At 39.3% G+C, this 18131-nt stretch overlaps 2 protein-coding genes across 7 annotated transcripts in view; one reads left to right on the top strand and one right to left on the bottom strand.

Annotated features, from left to right (window-relative positions):
• The window catches only part of Phf14 (PHD finger protein 14), a 192432-nt gene extending 183805 nt beyond the window's left edge, over positions 1-8627 (bottom strand). For 3 of the 6 annotated variants that reach the window (XR_003956264.1, XM_006505202.4, XM_017321819.2), the window contains exon 1: positions 8335-8614. Coding sequence is in view for 2 of the 6 variants with exons in the window: in XM_006505197.4 (XP_006505260.1) it covers position 8335 (1 nt within the window). In the remaining 4 variants the exon portion in view is untranslated. Of the gene's footprint in view, positions 1-8334 lie in introns of all 6 variants that reach the window. The other 3 variants (XM_006505197.4, XM_030255656.1, NM_001362123.1) reach the window with 2 other exon arrangements.
• A 274-nt stretch (positions 8628-8901) lies between these two features.
• Positions 8902-15980, top strand: Ndufa4 (Ndufa4, mitochondrial complex associated). Its single transcript, NM_010886.3, has 4 exons — positions 8902-9028; positions 10244-10332; positions 11090-11150; positions 15761-15980. The coding sequence occupies exons 1-4, from the start codon at positions 8987-8989 to the stop codon at positions 15815-15817; spliced, it is 249 nt and encodes an 82-aa protein (NP_035016.1). The 5' UTR covers positions 8902-8986; the 3' UTR covers positions 15818-15980.
• The last annotated feature ends 2151 nt before the right edge of the window (positions 15981-18131 follow it).

Here is an 18131-nt window from a genome sequence, read left to right as displayed (position 1 = left end):
ACATGAAACATTGTCAATAAACCCAAACTAGAAAGCAAGTCACTATAGTACCATGGTAGATTAGTATTGAGTGACAATAGTGAAAGATAATCTCACCAGAAGCAGAACTTCTAACATTTCATCACAATATTAATTTATGTAGAAGGAAAAATATCCAGATATAAGTTTGTGTGAGAGAATGTGTGTGTGTGTGTGTGTGTGTGTGTGCGCGCACACACACTTGTTTAATATTGTGCCTACATAACCAAGAATTTTAAAAGAATAGAACTAGAAAACTTAGTTGACAAAGAGGACTAGAGAAGATGTGTATGTACAAATATTTCAAAATTGACAAAGAGCATGAAAGCGATTGTTTCAAATGGATGCTCACCATGATAAAAGAGGACATAGATGATTATGAACGAGACACTGCTTTGTTATAATGGCTCCAACACTGTAGACATGGGCTTGACTTGATTGCCTGCTTGGCATAGTATTGATTCTGCTCAGCAAACTCATTTTATGACAAATCAACTATGAAAATTGGATCATAAGCATGGAATTTGATTGCCTTACTGTACGGTACTGTAAACAATTTCCCTAATACAATAGGTGAGGTTATGTTTTGAAGACACAGTTACAGTGCCACTTGGGAGCAATACTTTGGTGAGGTGGAATCATTTTTCTAGATAATAGACATTCTAAGTTAGCAAAGAGTGTCTACTGCTACTTACCAAAAACAAATGGATTAGATATGAAAGTGGCTCTTGTTGCTATGATCTTAGACACACTATAGTGGCTTCTTATCTTGATAACATAGCTCAGCTGGCATAGAAGTCTTTGTCTATTTGTTTGTTTGTTTATGTTTGTTTTAGACAGGGTTTCTCTGTGTAGCTGTGGCTGTCCTAGAACTCCCTCTGTAGAACACACTCTGGCATTGAACTCAGAAATCGTCCTGCCTCTGCCTCCTGTGTGCTGGCATTAAAGATGTGTGCCACTACCACCCTGTTCAGAAGACAGTTTTGGAAGGATGCTTCTATCAGAGTGCAAGCTGATTTTACTAAATCGGAGGCTTAGGCTGCTCCCTGTTCAATCTGGGCCCATCATGCCAGTCAATAAACAGGAAAATTGCGCATTGTGCTATGAGTTCCTGTGATTTATCCAGTTTGTGAAGGAGACATCAGGGCAAACTACTCAATGGGGTTAAAGAGTAGTATATCTAGAATGCATGACCTCATCAAGGATAGTTAATACTCTTCATACTGCCATATTCCTTTCTCGTATATTCTTCTGGACTAAGATTGTGTTTAGTTTTGTAAGAAGAGCGATAGAGTCATTTGTGAGACTCCCATACATTGAATTGGAAATATGGAAACAAGAAACAAATACTCATTATGTGATTGTACTCACTATGTGTCTAAGGTGATTTTGTCTGCTTCATGTCTTCTTTTCCCAACTGACTCCTCTGCTGACCTCAGGTAGCACTGGAAGTTGTTTTCCACAGGCCATATTATAGCAATTCAAAATAATAAATATGTAACCACACAACTATGCAGCTTACGAGGTCAGCTTCTCTGCTTGACCCTAACTGATGTACTGACCTTCGGTTCTGGTTTGCTATTTCCTCACTCTTGTCCTGCTCTTCATTTGCTCGTAGTCTCTAGAGAAGTTCTCAACCTTCCCAATGGGCCAATCCTTTAATATAGTTTCTCATGCTGTGGTGACCCCAACCATAAAACTATTCTCATTGCTGCTTTATAGCTGTAATTTTGGTAGTGTTACGAGTTATAATATAAATATCTGATATGCAACTCACATGTTGAGAACCACTGTTCTTTTCTTCCTATACATTCTTTTTTACATACTTGTTGAGAATAAGCCCTTAGGTTTCCATTATATAAACTCTCATCTTACAGACTCTTCATTTTCAAGTTTTCTTGATCTTAAGAGTGACATATATCTTGCCTGGCTTATCATGTCTCCAACAGGAGATATTTCACATTTTTTCTAGGTTCAGTGATTCCACAATGATCTCACGGGGCTGGAGAGATGGTTCAGTGGCAAAGTGCTTGCTGTAGAACAGGGGACCTGAGTCAATCTCTAACGCCCATACGAAACCAGGGAGCAGTGCTGTGCACCTATAACACCCGAACAAGAGGAAACGAGGTAAGGAGGATTCGTGAGCTCGGGGCCAGCTAGTCTAACCAAATCCACATGCTCTAGGCTAGTGAGAGACTATCTCAGAAACGAAGGTGGAGAGTGACTGAGGACCACACCAGACACGAACCTCTGATACATACACACATAAGTATGCAGATTCCCTGCCCACTCGGGACAGCAAACAGTACCTAGTAAGCATCCAATACATGCTCATGAGCAAATGACTGAATGAACTTAGGAATCCATAAAGGAAATAAAAAATGAAGAGAGATAATAAATGGCATCAAAGAAGAAGGATGGAAAATGAGATAATCTGAAGTCTACATGAAGTTTAGATGTTTCATGTCCTATTCGAAACAAGACAAGCACATTTTTCCTAAAATATTATGTAGCCATGTTTCAAATAAAAAGTATGAACAAACTTGCTGTGTCTCTGCTTTTTAATATTCATTGAATTTTGCACGTAAAGTATTTCAAATATTTAATTTAAACTTATAGTAGTGAAGCTTTGCGATTTATAACACTGAGAGTAAACTTTAAGTCCAAAATACTTCATTTTTCTAATAGAAGGTTTATAATTAGTGGTAGTTTATGCTAAAGTGTCATGCTAGTAGAAGAATATATTTGTTTTTAGGTTAAGGATAGCTGCAGAATCTTTAACAAGTGAAGGTTTTGTATTTGTATTATCATAAAAATAACTCAAATTGTCATTTTATCTACTAGAAAAATAATGAAAATCCTAAATGCAAACTGAATAAAAATATGAATCTGTCTTCAATTTATATTAATATAATTGTATTCTATGGTTCAGTTATTAAATTATATTTTTCAAAAGAAGCTATTTCTTTATTGTCATGCATTAATAACAACACATAATCACAATAACTTTCAGAATCTTCTAGGCTTAAATCTTCAAGGAAAATGTACAAGAGCACTAATTTATCTTGGGTGCCATTGATGGGGATTTAGAGGTATTCACCATACAAAACCTGTGTGTTTGTTTGTTTGATCGGTTGATGTTTGTTTGTTTGTTTGTTTGTTTTGAAGACATGCTCTTTTGTAGCCTAGTCTGGCCTCACACTCATATGTAGCTGAGGCTGACTTTAAAGTCCTGACTTTCCAGCCTTTGTTTCTAAAATGCTGGGATTATAAATATATGCCACCATGTCAGGCTATAGTTTCATTTAATTCAGAAAATTATTGTCTACATGATTTTAAAATTTTAAATCATTTAAAATTTTAAAACAAAACAAAAGAACAAGAAATAAACATGTTACAAATCTCAAAGTGAAATGGTAAAAGGTATCCCAATTCATTTGTTAAGATCCTATGCCATTGTTAGGTCTGAAAGCGTCACCACACAGAGACCACCACTGACATTGTAATAATGCAATAGGTAACAGTGGTCTTACTTCGTGAAAGGAGTTGACCACTTACATAAATGGTGACCATAGACAAAGGGATATAAGTCTTTATAGGAAACTGGAGGAATTTTACCAAAGTTTAGGAAATCACTGGAGGGTGCCAGGGAAGTCACAGGGGTAGGTTTCCGATTGCTTCCGAAGGTAAGCATCGTTTACTGTGACATCTCCCCAGCCTTCTTTTTATATTATTTTTATTTTTAATGGTGTATGCTTCATTGACCAAATCAAGTTACCTGTCTGAGCTTGACACTAGCCAAAGGACTAAATATAATTTTTCCAAGAAAAAGCATTAAATATGTGAACAAAAGGACAATATAAAAAATTTTGTCATTGCTTTTTTTTTAATTACAATCATTTCGGACTCTCCAAAATGACTCTCTTCAAGACACTCAGGTCTCCACTATCTGTGCTCAAAGTGCCTTCAGCACTGGGAGAACCTAAAACTCCATCTGTCAGTATTCCTAACTCAGTACATAGAGTACTTCATACTCTATGTTTGTTTCACTGTATTTGGTGAGGCCTTGAGGAAACTCCAGGAACCAAGTCAGCTCTGAGCATATCCTCCCTTTGTTAGTCACCCATTGTTGGTAGCATCTTCTGAGGAGCCCAACTGGCTTCCCTGGGAAACCAAGACTTCCATTCCCAAGGGTTTTAATGTTTTCAGAAGATCTCTCACCATGCACTTGCTTTACTCTGTGGTTAAATATAACATTTGAATCTTCACTACCTAAAGGATAAAACTCTAAATCTCCAACTCCCCCAAATCTGAGCTACCCTTTCAGCTTCATTTCCCATGTCTCCTTCCTAGGAATCTCAAGTGCCACCATGCTACACTCCCCTTCTTCCATACACTATGAACTCAACAATATAAGCTTTCATTTCTTCCTGTGTTGTTAAGAACATTTTATATGTATGGTCTACAAGGCTCCTTTTCCCTCAATAAGTCTATATGATATGATACTTTGTCACAGCTTTAATAATTCCTATATTATTCTTTCTTTTTATATTTCCGAGTGTGTATGCATATTTGTGAAGACATGCATAATGGCAGTCAGGTGGAGGTTGGAGGAGATCATCAAGGATTGACGCTTGTCTTCTACCTCGTTTGAGACAGAATTCCTTCCTGTTGGCTACTTCATCCTCCAGCCTTGTGAGCTTGTATCTTGGGAGCTTCTAGGGTCTGTCTGTTTTCTCTAGGATTGGAGAATGGGGCTGAACTTGAGTTCTAGGGATGAAATCTCAGGTACTCATACTTGAAAGGTAAGCATCTTTTATGGTGACATCTCCTCAGCCTTCTTTTTATATTATTTTTATTTTTAATGGTGCATGCTTCATTGACCAAATCAAGTTACCTGTCTGAGCTTGACACTAGCCAAAGGACTAAATATAATTTTTCCAAGAAAAAGCATTAAATATGTGAACAAAGGCCAATATAAAACAATTGTCATTTTTTTTTTAAATTACAATCATTTCGGACTCTCCAAAATGACTCTCTTCAAGACACTCAGGTCTCCACTATCTGTGCTCAAAGTGCCTTCAGCACTGGGAGAACCTAAAACTCCATCTGTCGGTATTCCTAACTCAGTCTAAGATCTACAAATGATGCTGTAGATGCTTCTTCTCTTATTATCTTTTCTCTTTCTGTCATTCCTGACTTAGTTTTTCTTTTCTTATTTTTCCCCTCCTTTTATCGTCTTTAAAATTTCTTTTCAGTGCTACGGATGGAACTAAAATTCTTACACACACTAAGCAAGTGATAGAGAACTGAGTTATAGTCCCAGTCCAATACTGTGATTTCTAGGTGGTTTGTTTTTCTAGGATTGTTTTTGATCGGTCTGAAGGTCTGTGAATTAACACCACCTTTAACTGCCCTACAACAGACACACATAATTTTCTACAGTAGAACAGAGACTTGATACTGGATACTTATAGTGAAGAGGATGAGGACTGTATACAGACATTGACATGCTGTTGGATATACGTTGCCACAGAGTTACCTAGTCTTTAACTAGAGCATGATTTTGTCAGTGTTCTTCCTTGCTTCTTGGCTTGAATCCATGTAAGGAGTTCATAAGCACAGCATATTTTTCTGCCTGATTCTTTCCTCTAGAGGACTGGAGAAATGTAATGTCAATTCATATCTCAAACAGTCACAGTTTTTAAAACCCAAAGCTAAGAGTTCCTTTGGCAATATGTAGTCTGCTTCTTTTCTATTTGAACCCTGCATCACTGGTCAAAGGTGTAATTCTTTTTGAGACAGACTACACTGCTAATCACAATTACTATGATTTTAAACAGTAAAGCTTTCTTTCCTACTTTCTATACATGCCTATCATAGACACACGACGGCTCTTTCCAAACAGCATTCAAGCTGGTAAAGTAGCCACTGTTTGGAACATAACTTGATCTTGTCATGATGGGAAAAGAGAAGAGAGAGAGTAGCACACATGGGAGCCAACAGTTCTGTGTGACAGATGGAATTCTCACATTCCATGTCTTACTAAAGAAAGTCACCTGATCAAAGCTGATGCTACTGAGGCAGTGAGATGACCTCTCTCCCTCAGGGTTAGCATGAGGAATTTGTAAATGATATAATCTACTACACGCAAAGTCCCTACTGCTGAAAGTCACACTGAAGTTTGCAATCCCCCCCTTTACACTGGCTTTTCTAAATTGTTAGCACTATTGTCTCCAGCCCTAATTAAAATGCAGCTAGAATATTCTTTCCCCTAAGTTTAATATGCAAAATTTAAGTGTTGACAATTTGACCTGTTAGTTGGGTACAGTTTAGGCAAATTTATATTGTGTAATTCTGCTTTATTGATATTTCAAAAGGCTTCACCTGGTTGTCAAATTATTATGTCTAGGAACTAGGCTAATAAGATTATTTTAAAAATCAACAAAACAGCAAATTTCTAGACTTTCTTTTGAATCATGGCATTTCTATATATCTACTTACTTTTTATTACCAATATTTATCATTCCAAATAAAATTTTCAGCAAAGGTCCTCCTGTCATGAAATTCTGTTACTAGCAGCCTCGCTGTACTCACTACCATTACTTCTCCTGTTTACATCTGAGTACTTTCTGTACTGATTTTTAATATAAGCATACTCATTACCATAGTATATAAAGGATTACCAAAATTGTTACTCTCTCGGTGATCTCCTTTTTCTCTCCTCCATTGCTATGTCTGGACCAGTCACTCATGCCTCTTGCTGTTTGTTATCATACCTTGGTAATTTCTTCTTTTCGTCTAGTTTTCAACTCAGATGATATCCCCAGGGGCATCTTTCCTTGCCCACTCTAGCTAAAGTAATCTTTCCTCTGCCTCTCCCATGTCACTTTTCACTGTTATTTATTTTAGTGGCACATCTATAGTTATATAAAGTTATCTGTTTATTTCCTGCTCTTCTTAGTCAACATGGTACGTATTTTTTTTTCCCCTCAATACTAAATCCCTAGAAGCTGAATGTTGTTCATGGAGGTGTATGTCTGCAATGCCAACTCTTGGAAGGCTGAGGCAGGAGGATCTTGAGTCAGAGGCCTGCCAAACCAAAAGCAAAAGCAACAAGATATGGTACAGAGTAGGTACTTAGCAAAAGTTTTCTGAGAGAGAGAGAGGGAGAGAGAGAGAGAGAGAGAGAGAGAGAGAGAAAACAAACCATGCCAGCCTTTATATGCATAACCTTCAGTTTATCATCCATGGCCCCCTCCTTGTTTTATTCAAACAAACATACTTGAATTGCTCAGTTTGATCCTGAGTCTTTTCTCACTCTATGTCCTACTGAGGAGACAGAGTGAGGAAAGTAAAGTGACTTGACTTTAGCAGTCATACAGCTCATTTCCTAAGAAACAAAACCACTCCATCTATTGTCTACTCTAGATATTCTAGAGTATTCTGCTCTCGAGAAATACCGTGGGTTTTGCATACACACTCATCCATTATTTCAGTAATTGGCATGGATATGTTCACAGCTGCTCACCACTAAAGTTCTGATTTACTCTTTTTTTTTTATTCTTTTTCACTCATTCACCCATAACCATCCAACTATCAAGTTCTGTTGATACCACAAAATTTTCTCTGATATTTTTGGTGATTTTTTTTCCCCAATCAGTACATTCCTCCCCACCCCCAGGACAACTAAAAATTCTCTCACATGGACAACTACAATAGCCCTTTTATCTACTCCATTCTTCATAGCCAAAGGAATTCTTTTCAACCATATAATCTTATTGGTGAACTTCTGAAAGTCCTGAACATAAAGTCCTTGCATAAGTGGTCCCTGCCTCGGATGTGGCTCCTACTTTGCCTTCCCTTTTAAATGGTAGACTGTGTGCTTCATGCCTTCATGTGAATTGTCTTCCTTATACACCGCCACCTGAAGCCTGTACTGGGCTAATGCTACCTGTTCAGTTTAGCAGTTTCGGCGAAACCCTCTCCTTATTATTTGAAACGTTTTAACATGTGTAGGGAGTCCAAATTGTTGGCTGTGATTCGAAAGTGCCCATTAAACCTGCCCCAAGGAAGAACTTTTGGGTAAAAGTAAATTTGCAAAGAGATAAATGAACATTGACTTAGGATGGTAGAAAAGGTTAAGTTCAGCAACACGGCCAATGAAGATACTTTTAAGGATTCAATATCTGGACCAAAAAGAGATGGTGGCATGTTGCAAAACTTCTTTGGGGGGCGACAACTCTTCAATAGTGCCACGACCTAAGAATCTAGAAATCACATTGTAGAAACTATGGCCAGCTTTAAGTCACTTACTAGTGTTTCAACTTCTGTCCCTAAGCGCCAGTGAAAGTCAGGAAGCAGCTGCAGTCTTAAACCGCAGCCGTTGACCCCGGCGGCTGGAGACTCGACCTGTCCTGCGGGATCTGGGCGCTGAGCCTGCAGAGGCGCCTGGCAGCTCCCTCCGGGGCCCTCCGGGCGGCGCGGCGCGCGCCCCACACGCGCGCCCCCAAGCGCGTCCACGCGCGGCCCTGGCCGGGAGGCGCCGCTAAGGAAGCCGCGCCCGCCGAGCGCACTGCCAGCGGACCGCCGGATGACCCTGGTCTATACGCATGCCGTCCTGAAAAGTGCCTGTCTCACCAGTCGAGACGCTCTGCCTGCTATGCAAAAAATAAAAAAATAAACCTATCAAAAAGATGCATGGTGGAGAACTGATGGATCATGAACTCAAAAATGCGAAGAAGTGGTCGGGACATTTAGGGCAATCGCGCGAGGGCTGACTACCTATTCAGGCACCTTAGAGGACAGCCGCATCCGGGCTTTCCTGCTGCAGGCTGCCCTCAGCGCCAGGGGTCCTTCAGGTAGGAGGTCCTGGGTGACTTTGGACGTCCGCTCAGCCAGGTTGCAGAAGCGGCTTAGCGTGTGTCCTAATCTTCTCTCTGCGTGTAGGTAGGCCTGTGCCGCAAACATGCTCCGCCAGATCCTCGGGCAAGCCAAGAAGCATCCCAGCGTAAGTTCACGGTCTTTGCCAGGGTGGCCTCTTAGCTGTGGTTGCTCCTGCCCGTGTCCCCTGGGGACGTTCTCTTTTCTCTGTTCCTTGGGGTTACATTCTGTTGTTGGGATGACCTGATTGCTTGAAGCCTCTACCTGGGGTGGAGGTGAGGTTGCCTGAAGCAGAAGGTGGCAGAGATCAGGGAGAAAGGTAAACATTCTGAGTGTTGGAACACTGTGGCTCTCAGATTACTTGGTCCCAAGAGGGGTGAGTGGTACGTTGAGTGATTAGAATCCAAGAGAGGCCAAGTTTGTTATGCTGCTCTTTGCGGCTTTTAGAGTCACTGCATTGCACCACCAAACCTTCAGAAGTGCAAGGGATCGTCATCGTGTAATCCCCACTTTGCTTGGAAAACTTGACACTGGCAAAATTGATTTAAGTTTTCTTGACCTGTCACTTTCGTCCAGTATAGCTCGATAGAGGATGCTGTGTACCTAAAACTCCCACTGATGGGCCTTCATCTTTGCCTTAAGCCTGGTTTTCTAAATACTCAGCAAAATTAACTGCAGTCTGTTTTCAGAGTTCATTCCTAAAACTAGTGCTTTTAATAGGCATTTCTGTCCGCTAGTTATGCTCTTTATTTCACAGAGATTATGTTCACAGAACTTTTGGTTTTTCGAGACAGGGTTTCTCTGTATAGCCCTGGCTGTCCTGGAACTCATTCTGTGGACCAGGCTGGCCTCAAACTCAGAAATCTGCCTGCCTCTGCTTCCCAGTTGCTGGATCAAAGGTGTACGCCACATTGCCTGGCTCACAGAACTTTTAAGGGCCACTTTTCAGTAGTTCCCGAAGAGATTCCGCTCCCAGCCTACCAGGGAAGTATATCTCGTTACTTCCAGGGAAGCAATGAAATTTAATGGGAATGCTGTTCAAGACTTACAGAGGTGAATGTACTTGATAGGATTATTTGTTCATATAATTTAATCCATGTAAGGAAGTTGGACTCTTAAGCCAACACCATCCTGATGTCTTTTTACAGAGATCATGCCTTTAGAATACAATTGAAAGAAACACTGCTTCAATCCAAGTTCAACCGTTATTCCCATTGTAGGACAAATTAGCCAAATAGCAGATTTAGAGGTTGGCTTATATAGAAAGGAACCAGTGTGCCCTTATTTGGACAAGATCAAGGGATGTGATGATGGCTACTCTTCTTTGTCTATTTGTTTCTAGTTGATTCCTCTCTTCGTATTTATTGGAGCAGGGGGTACTGGAGCAGCACTGTATGTGATGCGCTTGGCACTGTTTAATCCAGATGTCAGGTGAGTGTAAATGCTTTAATATTTGGATGGCTAATCATCTGGCTGGGGGCCCCAGTCACGGGAGAAGTCACAGAGTAGAAACAACTACAGTTTGTAGCTTTGCAGTCAGCCCAGGGCTGCTGACTTTTACTTGGCTGGCTTCGTGAGCTCATCTCAATCTCGCCTCCCCAAGTTGTAGTTTCATATTGGTCAAGTAGAATTGCTAATACCAACTCTTACATTTTGAAGGTTGGATAGCACTTGAGGTTTTTTTTGTTGTTGTTGTTTGTTTGCTTGTTTATGTTATGGCTGGAGGCATCCTCACACTATACATCTGGCCGTCCTGGAACTCACTGTGTAAATCAGGTTGGCCTCTCTAGTGCCGGAATTAAAGGCATGCACCATCATGCCTGACAGCAGTTGCTTTTTATGAAATACGTAACCACGATTCCTGTTGTATGTGAGTGTAACCTACTTTTTCCTCAATAAACTGGTCTTTTTTTTTAGTTGGAAAATGATAAAAGCCAAATACAAACATTTCTGTTATAAAGACAGGGATGTAGACAGATATCCCAAAGAGTGGTGTTCTGTGATTTTACCAGTTACATGCTTGTTTACCTATAAACTCTACTTCTGTTTAGCTCTGTAATGAAAGTAATGCCTAATAAAAAGTGAGATTGACTTATTCAAAGTACTAGCTTCTAAGGAAGTATTTTTAAAATACTATTGTAAGTAGTGTTTCATTACTATAATAATTACAATATTTTATCCATTTTAGCTGGGACAGAAAGAACAACCCAGAGCCATGGAACAAACTGGGTCCCAATGAACAATATAAGGTAAGGTACAAAGTGGTTAAAAATTGCAGGAAAGCATATTGTAGCAGATGTGGCTATATGGTAGTTCTCTTGAAATGGGATATGCAAGTGAAATCCTGTTTTTATTATATTGAACGTGAAGAGCCCCTGCCCCGTTGAGTTAGCTGGGACTGAAGGTTTGAGTTGCCTAATCTTCAGGTGCTGCTGCTGTTGATGTGTGGGCAACTCTGGTCTCTTGGGTGCTTTGCTTGGCTGTTTCTTCTTGCTATGATTCAAGTATTTTTGGTGTGGATTAGTAGGAAGAGATGAAAGTTGAAATTAAATTTTGCCATGAGCCTCATAGTTAACCTTTAACATTTTCTCAGAGGAGTGCTCTGTGTAGCTATTTTTTTTTTGTTTGGTTTTTGTTTTGAAAGAATGTGTTCATTCGCCCAGAATATTGATTTCACAAATGAGACTTTATACGTAAATGCTTTTACATGAAGACCCTCACATTACCAAAATATTGCTATATTTGGATATAATTTCATGTCATACAGATTTATCTATTTAAAGTATCCCATATGTTATACTATCAGCTGTTTCTAAGCAGCCAGTAGTTGTTTACCTTAGCACTCAGGAAGAGACACAAAGTCTTCTTTGACTAACACCTGGGGGAAGTGTCTGTGGTAGAGATAGGTGCCCTTTAGTACTATTTATAGCAGCTTTTATGATTTACTCTTTATTTGCTTAAAACTTTCTGCTTACCCCAACTATAATTTGGCTTTTAAGATAAGTTGCTGCCTCTAAAGATACAACAGGAAATTTACTAGCCACTCTGAAACAGAATGTCTGATACGTATTTTTAACAATGTACTCAAGAAACAGTAAACAGATATTCTCACTTGTAATTTTGTCTTAGGAATTTTAAGTACCAGTTATTCGGGGGAGGGATATATCTGCATCTAACGTTTAAAAAAGGAGAAAAAAGAACTAGAGTTTGGATGTTTAACCAAAAAGTATATTGGAATATTGTGTAAATATTTTTCAGAAAATGTACCAGATGATTCTAATAGTTATACTAGTTACCAGTGCTTTGGAAAATGATGACATAGGCTGATGTAAGGCCATGTTACCTGGAGGTGGAATGCTGCTGTTTTAAGACCCTATTGTTAAGAGTTGGCTGGAGATGGCAGCACACAGCTTTAATTCCAGCACTCAGGAGGCAGAGGCAGGCAGATCTCTAACTTCTAGGCCAGCCAAGTCTACACAGAGAAATTCTGTCTTAGACCCAGTTATTTGTGGCATAGTTTGAGCAGCACTGTGTACCTGTAGCTAATAAAAGGTAGAAGGGAAGAGAGTTGCCATATTGAAATAGAGATGAAGAGAACTCAATCTAGGATTTGAAAGCATTGAACGAATGATGTCTACTTTTGCTTCTGTACCCAAGCAGTGAGGTAAACTAGGTAACATTGTTAATTTTTCTGTCACCTAAGAGAAATTTCTGAGGATGGGGTTTCTGTATGTATCCTTGGATGTCTAAGAACTCACTCTGGCCTTGAACTCAGAGAGCTGCCTGCCCCTCAATCCTGAGTGCTGGGTCTAAAGACACTTGGCATCACCTAAAAGAATTAAAGGGAGTTTTCTTTATCCTGCCCAGAGAAATTAGATTTCACTGTATGCCTTTCTATGACAGATGTGAGATGAGATTTATTCTTTCCTTTTCTCTTGAGAACAAAAGTGACCTATAAGGGCTTCTCATCAGACTTAAGATTGGAATGAAGTGAATGTGGAGTAGTTAACTTAGAAACAACAACATGAATAAAAAGGAAAGGTCTGTGATGGTAAGACAGTAATATTTGAGGTGGCTATGATAAGTCTCATAGATAGGGAAGTTTAGGCAACAGAAGTTTGGGAGCTGGGGAGTGTGAGATCAGGATGTGAGATCTCTGCTTCTATAGGAGGAAAAGAGGTAGATGCTCTGTCTCTTTTTCCTCCAGTTCTGATGGCTCTGCCCTTACGACATAATTACCTTCCAGATGCTCAGTTTATCCCATCGGGGCTAGAATTTGAACAGACATTTCAAGAGGACATGAGTATTGAGTGCATAAAAGGAGATTATTGGTTCCTCAAAGGAAAAGTGAATGTAACAATAAGAGATTAGACAAAGATGGGATTTAAGGACTAGGGGCCTAGAAATACATCAAGGAAAGAAATGCTCAAAAGCCCAGATCAGATACAGCAATCTAGGATGCACTTGAGGTAAACACTGTTAAGAAAAACAGCAAATAGCAAAGACATGGATGTGAAAACATAAAGGAAACTTAAAAATTACTTGTGTAGAGAAATTTAAGTACAAAGCCATACATCAAAAGCCTGTTAGCTTTGAGAGAGGGGGAAAAAATGTTGAGACAAAGTCCCTCTACATATCTCTGGCTGTCCCCTGGAACTCAGTGTGTTGACCAGGCAAGCCTTAAATTCATAGATACCTGCCTCTTTGCCTCCAAAGTGCTGGAATTAAAGGCATGTATCATCATGTCTGGCAAAACAGTTGGTTTAAGGAAGTAGCCATGGCTGTCTTGGAACTTAATATGTAGTTTAGGCTGATCTTGAATTCACAGAGATCCACCTACCTATGCCTCAGGAATGCTGGGTTTAAAGGTGTACTCTACCAGTCTCACCACACCTAGCTGTAGCTTTGGTTTTTTGTTTGTTTGGTTTGGTTTGGTTTGGTTTGGTTTAATATTTTTTTAAAGATTTAGTTGATGTATATGAATATACTGTCGCTGTCTTAAGACACACCAGAAAGGGGCATCAGACTCCATTACTGATGGTTGTGAGCCACCATGTGGTTCCTGGGAATTAAACTCAGTACCTCTAGAAGAACAGTCAGTGCTCCTAGCCACTGAGCCATCTGTCCAGCCCTGTAACTTTGTTTTTAAAGATTTATTTTTATTATTTGAATACATATAGTATGTGTTAACTGCACCTAATTATTGGTACTTACTAAAACTATGGGTGTCACAGTCCATTGAGGTTACAGAGGTTGTTGAGAGCCACCCCACATGGGTGCTGGGAACTGAACTCTGTGAGCCTTTAGGTGGGTGGTACATGCTTTCAGCCATTAAGCTAACTCCAGCCTTTTAGGTTAGTCAGTTTTAAGTAAGCCGTAATTCATATTCAGTTAGATGTTTATAAAGCAGTGGGAATGTAAAGGACTGAGGTGATTAAATAAACAGAACAGCTAATAATTGTTGACATCTACTAGATGTTTATTTTCTTTATAATATATACTATACCTCATATCTATCTTCATATCTATCTGTAAATATCCTAACATGTGAACAGTTTAGAGACTAGTATTCTGTTGTCTTGCTAAACTGATTTTTAAGACAGAGCAAAGAATATTGATAGTTTACTTAAGATTTTCTATCCCACAAAACCCTAGGTCTGTGTGTATATACCTGAGGATGAAATGGTAATATGCTTTAAAATTTCGAGGTTTTTCTTTTTTAAAACTCAAGTAAGGGGAAGGGGTTGTGCTGGTAAGGTACTAACTTAGCACATACCGAACCCTGTGTTCAGCCCTCAGCACCTTTAAAACTGAGTGTAGTGGCTTTCAGTCGAGTGCTTGGGAGGAAGATGGAAAACCTCAACTCTTAAGATCATCATCAGACAGAACACTGAGGTCACCTTAGGCTGTGTGAGCAGTCTGTGTTTGAAGTAAAAGAGGTTTGAAGAAATCTGTTTGGGAACAGATCTTTGTGAACTACTTGTTAGTATATTTTTTCACAATGGAAAAGGATGAATGTAGGCCCTCAAATAGGCTAAGCTACTCCTGTGCCTTTGAACTTTGACAACCACTCTTAAGTCCTCTCTTAATACAAACTGTCTTCGTCACTCTTACATTGTGGTGAGGAGACCCCATGACAGAGGCAGATCACATGAAAGAGAACATGTAATTGGGACCTTGCTTATAGTTTCAGAGGTTTGGTCCATTAACAAACAGCAAGGCTGTTGTGGCATCCTTGCAGGGGGGTGTGGTGCTGGAGAATACACATGAACTCCATCCTGATCTTCAAGCAGAGAAAGAACTTGGTGTGGCATGGGCTTTTGAAACCTCAGAACCCACCTCCAGTGACTCATTTCCTCCAGCAAGGCCACACCTAATCCTTTAATCCTATCAGAGGTCATTCCTCGGTAACTAAGTATTCAAATATATGACCGTATGTGGATCATTCTTGTGCAATCCAGCAGTTCCTTAACCAAGGCGAAAAGTCTATATATTTACCTTCTGTTAGAGATTCCTGAATATAAATAATCTAGATGAACTAGAAGCTTAAAAGGATAGAAGTATGTATCCGAAGGAATTAATAGTTACTCATTTTGCAGTGGATTCTCTCTATTGGTCTAGCTAGTAGAATATACTTAAGCTTCAGGTTGGATGCCTAGTTACCTCACCAAAACTATCCTGAAAGACTGCAATTTTAGATAAAGTAAATTTTTGTGAATTAAGTTTACATCATGAAATATTCTAAAATTTTTTATTTATAAGTTGTTATTGAGAAAGTTGCATCATCAAATTCTAAAATTTCTGTGCCATGTCAGTTTTTGGCAATATAAAATGTTTTTTGTTTTGTTTTGTTTTTAAGTTCTACTCTGTGAATGTGGACTACAGCAAACTGAAGAAAGAAGGCCCAGACTTCTAAACTATGAAGTTCACTGTAAAGCTGCTGATAATGAAGGTCTTTCAGAAGCCATCCGCACAATTTTCCACTTAAGCAGGAAATATGTCTCTGAATGCATGAAATCATGTTGATTTTTTTTTTTTTTGGAGTTTATTACACTGATGAATAAATCTCTGAAACTTGATGCGTGTCACTATTTAATGCTGAAAATTCATGTGGGATTTGATAGCTAGGATATAAGAACTAAAGTATTAGGATGTAAAGAATCTCTTGAATTTCTCTTAATACATTTGAAAGTGAGACTTTATGCTGCTTTAATAAGTGTGTGTGTGTGTGTATGTAGGCCCATACTTGGTGACTTCAAACTGGAAACTAAAGGGCAACCGAGAAGAATATTCATGCCTTTGTTCAATGATGAACAAAATAGAAAGCTGTGCATTTCTGTTATTGGCTGGAATTGAAACACAGTTAACCTTCTTTACCTTGACATTACTTTCAGGGTTATTCACTCACTAGTACTAGCATAAGATAAACTCAGTCTGTCACTGCTATTAGCCAAAAGGTGGTGAGACTTTCTATTGTGTGGCTTTGGCAGATGTTCCAAGGTTAGAAAGTAATCAGTGACTTTAAAATTGGGTCTTTGAGTTCTACTTAGGGTGGCGAATGGTGAGTGAGTATTTTGATGTTTCCCAATGTATACTTCAGGCCCCTGGGCTCAGATGCCCCTAAGGATAGAAGATTTCAGTGGTGGCTAAGAAAGTAAGCATGTATCCTATAACAAGTTTTTACAGAAGTGTGTATCAATCATCACATCAGAGACTAATTTAGTGAGATAATTTTGATTTTTAGCATAAGTATATAAATTTTATTTGTAGTGAACATACTGAACCTGAATTTGGGATACATATTTTGTCTCATTTTAAAAGCTGAGGAAGTAAGGTTTGGACTAAATTATCAGAAATTCAAATAAATAGCTATTGAACTCAGGCTGAATTTAGTGTGAAGAATTTCAGTTACTTCTCCGTTTTTATTATTTAAAACAATTTTTCAATTTAAATATATTTTACCATATTCATCTTCCTCAAGTCCTTCCCGGTGTTCGTCCCCGTCCCTAATCACCAAACACTGGACAGAACAAAACTAAGAAAACCAAATTAACCACCATCCAAGAACTAAAAACTACAAGTGCAGGCACACACACACACAAACTGGGGTCCATTATATGTTGGTCAACATTCCTGAACTTGACCTAGGATGTAACTCCATATACTCAGGGTCATGCCATTGGAAAAACTGGCCCTCTCCCAGAAGGTTTAAAAGGCAATTCTGATGTTAACTTTTACTCTATTTTAGGTTTCCACTTACTATCTTCTCAAATATATCAAAATATAAGACAAAACAACATTGAAGTTGGACAAGACAGAAGGAAAAGAAGCCAAGAGTACGAGACCCACTTGTTTGCACTCAGGAATCCCATAAAAACAGTAAACTTGGAGCCATAATATATACGCAGAGGAACCCAATGCAGACCCTGTGTATACATGGTGCTTCTCATTCATGGCTGGGTGTTCCAAGGTCTCCCACGGAGCAATACCTAGCTGTGGGTCCCTATATGTTCCCAGGAGGAAACTTCTCTGGTGATGACCCCATAAGGCACTAACCTATGAGAATAGTGGGATATCATTAGATATTTTATCGTCACATTTTTAAAAAGACAAGTATTTGGGTTTACCCCAGGTCTTGAGACCCATCTCATGGAGTGATTGGCTATTCCCACAAGCATTGTGGCACCATTGCCCTAGATGTCTTGCTAGCAATGCACCATTATAGACAAAAAGTTTCTAACTGGTTTGTTTTTCTCTTTTGAGAGCAGTCAGTGTACGAAGTATTCAGTGTCTTTCCTGACACTGAACCATAGGGGTAAAGGCTCTATATAGGGGCCAGCTCATCATTTCCACATCCGATGGGTTGTATAGGTGTCTTCAGCAGTGGGGCCTTGCTGTTAGTTTGTAGAGAGCAACCTACAGTCTTGGCAAGAGCCTGAGTTGTTCAGTGATTTCTGCAGGGCCCCTTGGGCGAGCAACTCAATTACATGTAACCCAATTCCAATACTGGAAGTTTTGTTTGGTGACAAGAGCCATTTGGGACTGTCTTCCCCCATTATTCAGCAATTTCATTTAGATGTTCAGTATTAGGTTTCCATTATCCCTCAAATGGCCCTTAATTTTAGCTGTCTCGGTTTTCTCTCCCATAATCCCCCTTCTCTCCCTCCCAACTTGATCCTTTGATTCCAGCCCAAATCGTTCCATCTATATCTATTTTTATTTCCCTTTCC

Source organism: Mus musculus, chromosome 6 (assembly GCF_000001635.26).
Source record: "Mus musculus strain C57BL/6J chromosome 6, GRCm38.p6 C57BL/6J".
In the NCBI taxonomy this organism is placed as follows: domain Eukaryota; kingdom Metazoa; phylum Chordata; class Mammalia; order Rodentia; family Muridae; genus Mus; species Mus musculus.
The sequence above is the reverse complement of the archived record's forward strand: the minus strand, read 5'-3'. Positions and strand labels throughout refer to the sequence as shown.

Excerpts from the sequence above, each read along its gene's own strand:
- Ndufa4 (NM_010886.3), top strand. The coding sequence starts at position 8,987 with ATGCTCCGCCAGATCCTCGGGCAAGCCAAGAAGCATCCCAGC. Across the intron at positions 10,333-11,089 it reads CTGTTTAATCCAGATGTCAG|CTGGGACAGAAAGAACAACC; the intron begins GTGAGTGTAAAT and ends TATCCATTTTAG. Across the intron at positions 11,151-15,760 it reads GTCCCAATGAACAATATAAG|TTCTACTCTGTGAATGTGGA; the intron begins GTAAGGTACAAA and ends TTTGTTTTTAAG.